The following is a 14,342-nucleotide window of genomic DNA, read 5'->3' on the forward strand; positions in this document are numbered from 1 at the left end:
CCCAAGGTTTTTTTGGTATGAGAAACTGAGTTTAATTCGAGATAATGAATTATCAGTTGCTCTATATTGCAGAAAATGTGTTCTAGTAGCTTATACTATTGCCGGATCCCTCTACTACGGGTGTAATTGGATATAGAGGAGCTCTGAATTTCGGACATGCCTTTGTACTAATCTTTTTTGCACTTTTTATTTTAAGAAAAAAAGGAAATATGCCATATCATCAAGAATATGCATAGTTTTCACTGGACCGAAGAATGTACAATAGAGTCGAAGTTTCAAAGAAACAAGTGACAAACATGAAAAGAGAATAAATAAAGCCCATATAAACTCCCAAACCTATCTATTTGGCAGAAGATTTATTAAGTAACTACCACTAAAAAGAGCTATCTTTGCTTATCAAAATATCAGAGATTCCATACCTTCCCAAGCTTGGCAAGAGATGATGGAAGTGAAGCCCATGAAACACTCCCTTCACTCAATCTTTTATTATTAAGAGGAATTTTCACCAAGTTTCCTGGGAATCCGGCTGCATCACTTGAGGAAGATTTCCTTCCACTAGAAGATTTTTGTCTATTTGACCTTTCCTGATTATCTAAAGCTCCATTAGCAGCATTCTTCTTTGAAGATGCGTGCACGCTATGATCATCTTTAGATGACTTTGCAGGCATCTGAATCCTATTCTCCTCTCTTGATGGCAACTTGTCACTTGATGTACTTCTTCTCGGGGTCTGAAGAATGTAAATAAGTTATTGACATACATAAGAGAAAGGAGAAGAGGTCGAGAGGTAGACGCTAGTAAACAAATTAACAGTGTGACTAGTCCAACAATGCAACATGTTAATCTGCTCTTTATAGAAGACATACAAAATTATACAAAAAAGAACAATAAGGCAGTGGATTTAGCAGGATCTTTTAAGCTCATCACATGAAGAGCAGGATTTGAATTTCATACACCACTTTGTTTTTCAAATGCCTCAAAAAGATTCATGGTTGCAACTTACAAGCGTAAATGTCTATATATGATATTTTAGCAGGACAAATGAACATTTGCCACGTTAAATACAAATCAAATCTGAAACGAGGATCATATTGGGTATGATAAAACTTACAGTAACCCGAGCTTCAGGCTTGGGATCAAGTTTGCTTGCCCTTAAGATCGAATTGTCTCTTCTTTTTGTCTCCATATTCCCTTCCCAACTCTTCCTCAGAGCCTTGGCCCCAACCTCAATGCCCTGAACTAAATGTTTGATCTGATGTCCCACTCCCATCTTCTTGGTGACAGGACTGGCTGAACGAACAGGATTCGTCTTTTCAACCGCTCCTACCTTGGCTGTTCCATTAGACAACGCCTTAACCTTCCCCTGCTGCTTAATGCTGTTGGCAAACTTCTCAAATGAAGAAGGCAATGAATAACAGCTTGTTGGAGATGAGGGTATAGACCGTGAATTCATCGACTTTAGCCTCGTCAGAGGCTCCTTCTTCACATCTACATTCACTGTCAATTTTGACGCCTGAGACTTGGATCTACTCAAGGGTGAGGCTCTCTTCTCAATCTTATCCTCCTTGGCATTGCCGTTGAGTCTCACAGGCGCAGATTTCTCCTTCTCCCCACCAATGCCAAGGCCTAAAACTTTCGGGGTCGGTTTCAATTTGTCCAAAGGTTTCAAATTAGGATTATTGTTAAGAAACCCAGGAGAATGAGTAGCAACAATATCTTCAGGGCTCCCCACACAAGGGTGTCGACCGGGCACCGGTCGAACTCCGTGAAGAATGGGGACTGGGGAAGCAGCCTCAAGCCGTTCGACATGAATAAACTGACCCAATTGAATCTTGTCACTAAGAATCAGATCACCATGTTCATCAGGGAGTGAGACATATGTGGCATGAGAAGAATCAGAGACTTTGAGATAAAAACCTTGATTCGGTGAGAGATCGCCTCCGGCCAATGCCGGAACTATGCTCACAACTTGTAACAACGTCGACCTGTGCTCTCCAGCAACCTTCACATCTGTGTTCATGTGCTGCAGCAGTTTGAGAAGCACTCCAGGAACGAGATTCGCCATTGTTGGACACCTTCAGAAGGCATCACTCTGAAAACCAAGCAGTAATTGAAGAAAACCCCAGAAATCTCAACCCCTTCTTCAAGAAAAAAGAAAGAAAGAGGGGGAAAGAAGAGTTTCTTCTTCCAGCGCCAATGGCGAAGTGTGGGGATCCAAATCAAAAGAGGGAGAAATTGGAAAAATGGAAAAATGGGGGATACCCTTTAGACCCAGATTAAAATCTTTACCAAATATAAATTCAATCAAACAAATCTCCAGCAAAGAAAATGCATAGTACAAGATTCAGATTTGGTAGGTTTCACCAATTGCTACCTCAAAAATGAACACACGGTTTATTACAAATCAAGAGAAAAACCAGAGAACCTCGTAGAAGTAGAAATCAGGCAGTAAAGGTTCAACCCACGAAATTACACAACAAAATGGCTCTCAAAAATCGATGAAGAATCAATAGAAAGAAAGAGGGGTACAGCTATGAATAGAACAGGGAAAAACAAGAAAACTCACCAACCCAGATGAGAAAATGACTTAAACTTACAAACCCATTAGCATTTTACGCAAAAAGACACAAACAAATACTCCATTTCTCTGCAAAAGCACCATGGAAATAGAAAAAGAAAAAGAAAAATTGGGAATTTCTGGAGGAACTTAAACCCCCCCCTTTTTTTTAAGGGAACAAGAGGAGATGTGTGAAGAGATTTAGACAAAGAACATGGGGTGTGGGGATGGTGAGAAATGGAAATGGAAAATCTTACAGAGAAATCAGAAAAGTAGAGAAGGAATAAATGATGGCAGGCTCAATACATGATTAAGTAGAGAAGCTGTCAGTGTCTGACACCCACCATATACATACAAATTACAACATGCAAATTATAAAGATTTTACACAAATTTTAACTTGACCCACTGTCTTTTCCCTTCCATTTCTAGTAGGGGAATTTTTATTTTTAATTTTTTTTTTTAATTTTGGTCACAAATTTGATGTCTAAAGTTGGCCTCAACTTAAAGCATTAGTATCCATTTGAGCCTAACTTCATTTATAATCCTTTTTTAATGGATAGTTTTTGACCATTCAAAATATAGTTATTAGCTGAGTAATTGTCATGATCTTCTATTTTGAAGGTGGGAGGTTCAAATTCCCAACTCCAATTATTGTATTAAAAAAAATATAGTTCTATAGATAAAATATTAAATATTACTCATTTTATCTTTTGCTTCGTAATTATTGAACTAAGAAAATAATAGTTTTGTCTCCACAATGTAATTAGCAAACTCAAAAAAAAAAGGGAAGATATACCGTAAGGATTGGTAATGATTTTTTATAGGTTAAACGATTTAAAGTCTCACCTCTAATATCAATTCCTAAATAATAGATGTTTCATGTCCCTACCTAGTCTATGAGAAGGAAATCTCCCCTCTATTAATGTTATATTCTTAATTTTTTTTTCTAAAATAGAAAAAAGAAATTAAAAGTATATATGGGTGTTGTTCATTAGACACATCTGATAATCATGTAATTTTTTATTTTACGTTTCTAAAATAAGATGTATAAATTTTATTTCTATATATTAATTTATTTGTTTTGTTATCTTCTTTTTAAGAGTTTTAAAAGAATCAAGCAAGTAGAAAACTAAAAAAGAAATTTTAAAAACTTAGCTTCTGAAATTTGGTTAAAAATCTAGACGCCAACCAAAAGACCATCTCACAGCCGAAGGATCCGTAGCACGTTGGAGAGCTTTTAGATCCAACCCTAAAACGCCCATTCTCAACGAGTTCCAAAGTGATCATCATTCTCACCACTTTCTTCTTAAGCCGAAAGAAAGTCGAGCAAGAATCTCGGTAGTACGAAGGGGAAGCAGAATCGTATTTGACAGTAGTTCTTCGGATCGATCACAAATTCTCGGCCCCGTCGTTTGGCTTCCACTCTAGTTGACCTCTCTTGTTCTCCTCTAGCTTCAAAGCCTTTCATTAGACGAATTGAGCTCTATTCTATTACATCTCTTTTCTTGGAAAGAAGTAGATCTCACTGTTTAGCAAGTGTCTCCATTCGGATTATGTTGGTGCCTTGAGAATGCTGACTGGAGTATGCTAGGATTGGAATGTGAGTACGAGAGCTTGATAAGAGAGAATGTCTACATATGGCCCTTTTGTAGGCATGTAGTTCAGATGGAGAAGATTCCGATACGAAAATCTCAATCTTCTCCATCTGAGGGAGCTATATAAACTTAAAGTTGTATGAAAGAAGGTTATTTTTTTAAAAAAAAAAGATAACATTAATAAAGAGAAAGAATCAACCAACCAAGTTCTTATTAAGTGCAAAGGACACCCAACCTAGAAAATGAGTGTTCAAGCAAGTCTCATAAGCTTTTAAACTAGAAATAGGTTAGATAAAAACATCAAGAACTACTCACGCCAAAGAGTGAACGATAAAATTACAAGAGTCGTTATACTTAACAAAAGTAATAACACCCGTCCTGCCTCGCACGACTCTCTAATTTTATAAAAATAAAGATCAAATTGACACCAACATAAGAGGAAAGAAGATAATTATCAATAAACTAGACCACCTAATGAATATTAGTCTTCTTACAACACAAAATTGATATATTGACGATATTTAACTTTCATTTTCAATATGAGATAATTTACATACTTATTTGCTATTTTCTATCGTCAATATACCAGGATTAATTAATGATGTCTAAACCATTTTTTTTTCTTTCTTTTAGTGGTCGTTTTGTATGCTCATTTAGTGTGTCATTGATATATTATATCAAAGTATTCAAAATAGTAAATTAATGATAACTTAATATTAATAACAAACCAATAATGATAACAAACAACAATGTATCATTAATATATATGTATATGGTAAAAATAGTCTAACAAACAGTGGTTAATACATATAACTAATCTATCAATAATAAAAAGCATCACTGTTGAACTTTTTAATAGTCTATCGATAGCGTACATAAAACTTGTTAATGAACAATAAACATAAAAAGTGGTTGATAATTGATAAACATCTATCAATAATAAATGTAGAAATGATCCATCGATCAGATAAAAAAATTGCTTACTAGTGATAGAGCTATATTAGTGATAGACATCTCTAATAATCTATCGATGATAAAAGTCTATCGAATCTATCTTCGTATAAATTCTTTTCAATAGTTCCATCAATATTTTTGTAAAATTGAAACTTTGACATTTTTGCCGAGATCGAGATTCTAAAACCAAATGAAAAATGAAAATCATTGGAGATAGGCTAAAATAAAATATGGGATTCTTTAATTAAAATAAATTTTAAAAAAAAAACCTATGTACATCATTTCCACCATTTTCGTATATTAAATTCTAAATGTTTCCATCTAATTACTCTTTTGAGTGGCCAAAAAGTTCAAACAAACTATTCTTACCTAAATACTTGACAAGAAATTATTACCTAATAGTTCATTAATCACTTTTCTTGCACTTAACATTAAATGTTAATTATAAGATTGAATTAAAAAATTTGTCAAATTTAGGGAAAGGTTTCATGGAGATTGAGTAATTTAAAATTTTAAAAAATTGAACTGTCAACTCAAAACTAAACCCTTTAACAAAAAGAATAAAAGAAGAGGGAGAAAGAGACATATCAATAATAATGTATTTCAATGGTATTTCTAAAACATTTATATCTATAGGTAATAATCTTGTAATGGATAACCTTTTTTCTGCTTTTTGGTTGGATTCCTAAAATATTATAACCTTTCTTGTAAATAACTTTAAATTAAAGTTTATCTTAGACAATCAATAAATTGTTTATACTCAAATCATTAATTACTATATTTAATGCCCTTTCTTTTAACGAATTATTAATATAATATTCAACATCAATTAAACATTTTCTAGGCATTCGAGATTAGTTAAACTTAATTAGAACATTTATGTAATAGTAATTTTATCACTAGGATTTATGAAGTACAAATACTTTAAAAATGGCAAAGAATCGATATCAGATGCGTATCTGATATGTGAATACGTGGCAGATACGTGAAATAGAGTATCTTTTTTTAAATAAAAAAAAATCAGATACGTGTATCCATTTCCAGATACATGAGTGGATACAACAAGACCAAAAAATGACATCTTGAGCTAAATTTTAAACCCAGCAATCCAATACTTTACTTTTTCACTTAATTTCATCATATTCGTTATTATTATAATTTCAATTATATTTAGTCTCAACTCAAAAGAAAAATAACTAAAATAATAATAAAATAACTGAAACTAAAAATGATCAGACAATTTAAACAAACAAATCCTAAAAATTATAATCATTCCCTCACGGCTCAAATTTAGATCTTCTTCTTCATATCTTCCTCATCAACGACTCGTGGCCAACACAAACTTTAAAACCATTTATTCGTCTTCAACGAGTCTCCCTTTTCTCTCCAACAAGTCTTCCTCTTCTCTTTAATGAGTCTTCCTTTTCTCTTTGGCTTCATTCTTCAATGAGTGACAGTCGTGTCTTCCTCTTCTCTTCGTCTTCCAACCACGCCTTAACTTGCCATCGACCACGTCTCAGCTCGTCGTCGACCGTACCTCAACTCAAAACTCTTTTTTCCACCAGTCAGCTTTAATATCCAAGCTTTATGTTTTTTTTTTTTTTTTCTCTGTTTTAAAATTTCTTTAATTTAAAGTTTTTAACAATAGAGGTGGATTACATTTAGTATTTTTACGTTATATATATATATATATATATATATATATATATATATATTAAAATATGATGTATCTTTTTGGACGTATTTGTATCTTAGTTTTTAAAAATTTGATGAATTGTCGTGTCTGATCATATCCGTATCCGTATATATGCTTCTTGGACTAGGATTGATATTATTTTTTAAATTCTACACTTATTATATATAGATTTTGCAGCATAATCTTATGTTAAGTTTTTTAGAGTTGATAGTAGAAATAAAAACTTATATAGTAGAAATTTATCCCAAAAAATATATATCCATAATCTGATTTCTATTTATTACTATTATTATTATTATTGCCTTAAAAAAAGAATTTAAAGTTTTCAAAGGAGAAAAAGTGCATTTTGATTCCTAAATTTTCTCGTACTTATTCTACTAGAATCCATAAATTTGAAGAAAGAAAAAGAGAGAGAGAATTGGTCTAATGCTAGATCTTATTAAGTTCTTATAAATCAATTAGCAAATATTTATTTATTGATTTATCAAATATATTGTCCACTAATAATAATCTCTCAAGCTCACAAATCACATATCTTAAAGAAATAGTTACAAATATAGCAATCAGACCCAACATATTAGTAAATATAACTTAATATTAAGAATGAATTTATAGATATAACAAAATTTAAATAAAGCTCTCAGAGTCTATTAGTGATAGACTATATAGCTGGTAAGACTCTATCAACATTAGAGTCTATTACTGATAGATTTTATTATATTTGTAATTCTTTAAAAATATTATTATATACTTAACTATTAGCCCTAAAAATGTTACTCATTGCAATTACCCTTATTTTAACTATAAGCTTTCAAAACGAATCCAACTTCTTAGAAAATTTATTAACCAAAAAGAATGATTAGAAATATTTGATTTTAATATCTAGTGTTTTTTATCCTTAAATTTTCAGATTGGCTTAGCTTCTCCTCAAATTGAGAGGGGAGTCTTACCGCCCTTTAATTATGGAGTCAAGTTTTGCAAATGTCAATGGTGTCCTTAACGAGTTGATTGTCGATCTATTTTGAAAACAAAAAATGTGTTTGATACCACTCTAGTACTCACACTAATCCCTTAGGGGTGGTTCTTTTGTTTTTTTAAAGTGCTTATGTAATTTTTCCGACCACTCTATTAGTATCATAGCTTCAAACATTTGTATCATATTAGTGTAGGCATATGATAAAACTTTTTAAAGTTGTTAAAGTATGCACTCAATATTTTGGAATATATTCTCTCATCTATTATTAATAATAAAGTTACATATGTATAGGGGACAATGAAACCCTAGACCAAGTATGTACAATTACGCTAAAGGAAAACTATACATAAATATGTAAACATGTATCATAACACTCCCCTTCAAGCTGGAGCAAACATGTCAATCATGTCTAACTTGTTGCATAAAGAGCTTATTTTTGTTCCATTTATAACTCTGGTAAAAATGTCTCCCAATTGTTCTTCAATCTTCACATATCCTACACATTAACCTTCCTTGTATTTTCTTGTGAATAAAATGGCAATCAACTTCAATATGTTTAGTCTATTCACGAAGCGTTGGGTTAGATGCAATGTGTTGTGCAACTTAATTATCACACCGTAATTTAGTTGGCACGATAAGACTGAAACTCCTCTCGAATAACAATTGGTATATCCATGTTATTCCTCACACAGATTGTGTCATGACCCTATATTATAATTCAACACTCGAATGAGAAACTACATTTTGTTTCTTACTCTTCCATGATACTAAGTTTCCTCATACAAAAACACAATATCCAGAAGTCGATCTTCTATCTTCTCGAGATCCATCCCAATTAGCATCTGAAAAACATTCAACTCTTGTATGACCATGATCTTTATATAAAATCCCACGTCTAGGTACAATTTTCAAATAATATAGAATTTGTTCTACTACAGCCCAATGATCCACTGTAGAAGAAGACATAAACTGACTTATAATACTTACAGAATAAGAATATTTGGTCGTGTCACTGTTAAATAGTTCAACTTCCCAACTAATATTCTATATCTTTCAGGATCTTTAAATCATTCTCCTTCTTTAACAAGTTGCAGATTTGGTATCATCTGAGTACTGCATGATTTAACTCCTAATTTTCCTGTCTCAGACAACAAATCAAGTATATATTTTCGTTGTGACAAATAAATACCTTTCTTGCTTCTCATTACTTCAATACCTAAAAAATACTTCAACTGTCCCAAATCTTTCGTATGAAATTAGCCCTGAAGAAAAATATTAAGAGAAGATATATCCGATGCATCATTTTCAGTAATAACAATACCATCAACATATACAACAAACAAAGTAATACCATTATCAGAGTCGATAGAAAACAGAATGATCAGAAATACTTTTCTTCATACCAAAACGTACAAGTGCGTGACTAAACTTACCAAACTATGCACGTGGACTTTTTTCAAACATACAAAGATTTTCGAAGGCAACATACTTTATCACTATCCCCTCAAGTAACAAACTCGGGTGGCTACTCCATATAAAGTTCCTCCTGAAGATCACCATGTAGAAGAACATTCTTTATGTCAAGTTCATGCAAAGACTAATTGTGGGTAGCAGTCATGGAAAAAAAAAGGTCGAATGGAAGTTAATTTGGCAATTGAATAAAACGTGTGAATAATCAGTCTCATAGATTTAGGCATAACCTTTGGCAACAAGATGGGCTTTCAACCAAGCAACTATTCCATTAGGGTTAACCTTGATAGTAAACACTCATTTACATTCAATTATTTTCTTTCCTGCAAGACGAGAGACTAAATCCTAAGTACCATCATTATCTAAAACAGTCATCTCCTCAATCACCGTACTATGCCGGTCGGGATGAGACAATGGTTCATACACAGAGTTACGAATAAAGGTGGGATCAAGAAATGTAATAAAAGAATATATGGGCGATGACAACTGATGGTATGAAACAAACGAAGAAACAGAGCAAGTACAAGTGCATTTACCTTTTCGAATGGCAATAGGAAGATCATCACTTGGTCTTGGATCAAATGTTGAAGAAGTCGTTGGTGGAGGACATGTGCTTGAAAGTTATTAGGGAAATCGTCTGGAGAAGACTTGAGTAATGGATGGACGAGAAGGAAGAGACACAATAGAATATGGAGTAAATGATAATGTGGGAGAGGTAATCTCGTAGATAAAAATATCGTCATCCTTCTTCTGACATGAACTCGATGGTGATGGACTAAAGGACATATCTTCCAAAAACGTAACATCAAAAGAGACAAGATACCTATTAAGAGTAGGACAATAACAATTGTACCCTTTTGAACACACGAATGACCTAAGAATATGTATTTCAAGGATTATGGATCTAACTTGGTACGATAAGGACAAACATCCTAAGAAAAACAAACATGATCAAGTATCTTTGGAACAATAGGAAAAAAGATTTGGTAGGGAAAAGAACACAATAAGAAATCTCACTATTAAGAACAAAGGAAGACATTTTATTAATAAAAAAGTAAGTAGTGGAAATGACATCAACCCAAAAATACTTTGGAACATGCGTATGAAAGGATAATGGGCATGCAGTTTCAAGTAAGTGCCTATTTTTTCATTCAGCAATTCCATTTTGGGATAGAGTGTCGGCACAGGAAGATTGATGAATGATGTCATGTTCATACAAGTAAGATCCAAGAACATGAGAAAAATATATGTCAACATTATTAATGCACAAAGTTTTGATAGAGACATTAAACTAATTTTGAATTTCAGCACAAAAGGCACAAAAGTGAGGTAGTAACTTAGAACAATTTGTTATTAAGTATAACCAAGTCAAACGAGAATAATCATCAACAAAAATAACAAATAACGAAAACCTGTTTGAGACACGACTGGGCAAGAATCTTAAATATCATAATAAACTAACTCAAATGGTGCACTTGCTCGTTTATTGACTCTAGGACTAGAACTAAGACGACAAAATTTAGTAAACTGACACGAATCACAATTCAAAGAAGACAAAGACCAAAATTTTAAATAAAGTTTCTTCAACACGACTAAAGATGGATGACCCAAACAACAATGAACATCAAACGAAAATGTTGATTCCAGAGCATGCCACAACTTTTGGTATCTAGTGATAAAAAAATATAAAAGCGCCTCAATTCATATCCTTTACCAATAATCTTCTTCATCATACGATCCTGAAACAAGCAATAGCCAAGAAAAAACAAGACAACATAGTTAAGATCATGAGTAAGTTGGTTAATAGAAATTCAATTAAAAGGTAGTTGAGGAAAATATAAAACAGAAGATAGAAAAAAAGATGTGGTAAGGTTAATGGTGCTAGAACCAAGAATAGAGGATGTTAAGCCATTTGCCAAAGTGACAGATGAAGAAGAGGCATGGGACAACGGTGTTGAAAATAAGCTAAAATTACCTGTCATATGAGTTGTGACATCAGAGTCCCATTTGGTAGATGATGTAAGGAGATATTTCGTATTACCGTGTGAGCAATGGTGGCAATAAGATTAGATGAAGATGACGCTTGCGATGAGTCCTGATACACCTAAAATTTAGCAAACTCATATACGAACATGGTAACCGATTTCTCTATCATATCACTAGTGAAAGCTATCTGAGCATGTTGAAATCTTTGAGTCCTACACAACAACTTCTAACAGTCACATTTCAAAGGGTCAGGCTTACAACGGTAGTTACAGATAATCTTCTGAGAATCTGATTTTCAATTATCATAATTAGTTCTCTGCAAATTGTCATCCATCCCTCGAGGGACCCTGAGATTATTGTTTTTGCTAACAAGAGTGTTGTTGGGTTGAGAAATAGACAAACTAGATTGAGAGCTCTCAATGCGAAGAACACGATTGAAAGCATCTCCTAATGATGGGATTTTACAGTTAGAAAGAATTTATGTTATAGCCATTCCAAATTGAGGTAAAAGTCCATTAAAAAAGATCATAATAGCCATGTTTTCTCGCTGAGCTTGTTGAACTTTAACATTTGGGATGAAAGGTAATAACAAAGTAAGCTCGACAACTATCCTCTTAAGTTTCATAAAGTAGTTGGTAATGGATTTTGTTTTCTGTTCGACACAAAAGAGCTGCATGCAAACTATAAACATTCTATGGGCTTACTCTTTACCCGAGTATAGAAATTTAAAAAATTCTAAAAGCTCATTCACAAAATTACAATGATTGCCTAAACCAATTACCTCACTCTCAATAGAATTTTTTATTTGAAGATAAATTTGAGCGACATCACGAAGGCAACCATTTTTCTTCTTATCATCTTTTAGTGAGTCCTCAGTCATATGATTATCTATATCAGTACTTCGTAAATAAAATAGAATTGTCCTATACTAATCATAGTAATTAGATCCATTTAACTTGTGTTATGTGATCTTTGAGGCTAGGAGAATCACATTAGATTCCACCAAATTCTCCATCTCATTCATAATGAATTCACACACAGACCGTAGATCTCACAAACGAAAAGAGAATAAAGAAACAGAATTAAAGACTAGGGTAAAACCACACTAGCTAATCAAAACAGCCACAAAATTAACAAAACAACCACAAAGCTGAGAAACAAAGGTGTATTCTTCAAATATCTTCACACCCAAACAAATTTTGATGGAATCAAATGCACAAACTAATAAAAAAAAAATGGGACCCAAGATGAACCCCAAACTGATGGAGCACAAAATGGAGCTTCCACATGCTTTCATGTGTCGGCACGTGGCGATGGCGCATAGAACTTTCGACGGCTCGTGAACCTCACATACAGCATTTTTCGGCGAACGGAGAAGATAGAAGGAGGCGGATGACGATGACGACGCTTCTCTTAAGGTGGGCAAAGTAGACAATGAAGGAAACTCGACATAAAGAGATCCTTGAGCAGAAGCAGGTCGTCCAAATTTCATTAATTATTGAAAACATAATTTACAGTAAACATACAACAAGTATGCATTTGACGTTAAATTACAACATGCTTTAAACAAGAAACAAGTTTAAGAGATATCACATTTGAAGAACCTTTCTTCTCGAATCCCTCGAACAATCACGAACAGAACTCCTTCTTCGTAGATCTTCTTCTTCTTCACGCACGGACACTACCAGTTGAAAACCCTTTGTATTCTATTTTGGGATTATAGGATTCAAGCAGGAGTTATGGGATTTGCTTGCATCCTTGGTCGAGGAAAGGAGAAGGAGAGGATTAGTCTTAGAGAACTCTTCTCTATAAGTGTGAATCGAAAGAGGAAGATGATCTCTCAACTTCTTTTATCACTTGTTAATTATTCTTTGAGAGAATGTGGGGAAGGAGTTATAACTCTTTCCCTTTTATTAATTCAAATAAATTAATAAAAATATAATATATAATAACTACTTTATTATATATACACTATATGTTATATCAAATATAACATATAGCCTACAGTTTTATATTGCATCAAATACAACATAAACTATATATTTTATTCTCTCTTAACTATACGTGACATTTAATATAAATCACATTTATATTAAATCCATTTATATGAATCTCATTCATATAAATGATATTTGGATCATATCCAAATATTTTATTCCTCTCAATATAAATCACATTCATATTTAATTACATGATCTCATTCATATAATTGGTATTTGAATCATATTCAAATTCCTCTTATAATGCATCAAAAACATTATAACTAATTATATCATATATAATTAATTCCATCAATTAATTTGAACACTCCAAATCAATCCAAAGATTAAATCCTTGTTGAGTTATAGTAGGGACCTTATGGACCTGTAGATTAAAGCTCCAACAATACTCGGATAAATAATTAAACTCTTTAATTAAATTACCTAACATCCGTTAACTGCCGCTCCACTAAAGACCGACAACTACAGATAAATTTATGTGTCCATTAGATATAACCAATCAACAGTGCGATGATCTTTCACAAATTGCTCGTAAGTACAATTGAGCCAAAATATTGTTTTGCCTCTGTAGTGACATCTAACTTCTTAAGTACCATTGATTCCTCTAATGAACAATAAGTCATAGTCCCACTATGACCAAGTCCTCTTGGGCTAGGAGAGGGTGTGGCCACTATGTTCAAGACCCGGAATCAGCCCTTAAGAAAGCAATTTATCTACTTGCCCTTGCATCGGGGAAATATTGAATTTCGTCTTGTGTAGCTGAGTTCCCAGCTCCTCAGTCAGACGAATCCTTAAAATGGTAGGCTTGTTAAGTTGACAATCTGGCTACTCTCACTCATACAAATCAAAGGATCACCTTCATGAGCAGGAGTTCACAACTCACTCAAGATTCGGGTCAATCAGCTATGATCATCTTAATGAAATGTAAGTCTCTATTATTGACACCGTTACATTTCGTGGTCCAGTCTTATACAAACTCTTTATATAAAATACCCCGCTCGCATGTCTCCACATGAATGATCAGGATCAGATCATTTGTAGCACTTTACAGTACTTGTAATATCTACAAAGTGGGTCGTATCCGTAGTGTCACCAGGATAAGGTACCC

General features: G+C 33.2%; 1 protein-coding gene across 1 annotated transcript in view; it reads right to left on the reverse strand.

Moving 5' to 3' along the window:
• LOC120092997 overlaps positions 1–2,844 on the reverse strand; it is a 6,197-nt gene extending 3,353 nt beyond the window's left edge. Inside the window, exons 1-2 of the mRNA XM_039051285.1 lie at positions 1,110–2,844; positions 420–728 (exon numbers count right to left, since the gene is read on the reverse strand). Of these exons, the coding sequence (XP_038907213.1) occupies positions 420–728; positions 1,110–2,063 (1,263 nt within the window). The 5' untranslated portion in view covers positions 2,064–2,844. The remainder of the gene's footprint in view (positions 1–419; positions 729–1,109) is intronic.
• Positions 2,845–14,342: the final 11,498 nt, after the last annotated feature.

Source organism: Benincasa hispida, chromosome 12, assembly GCF_009727055.1.
Source record: "Benincasa hispida cultivar B227 chromosome 12, ASM972705v1, whole genome shotgun sequence".
Taxonomy (NCBI): domain Eukaryota; kingdom Viridiplantae; phylum Streptophyta; class Magnoliopsida; order Cucurbitales; family Cucurbitaceae; genus Benincasa; species Benincasa hispida.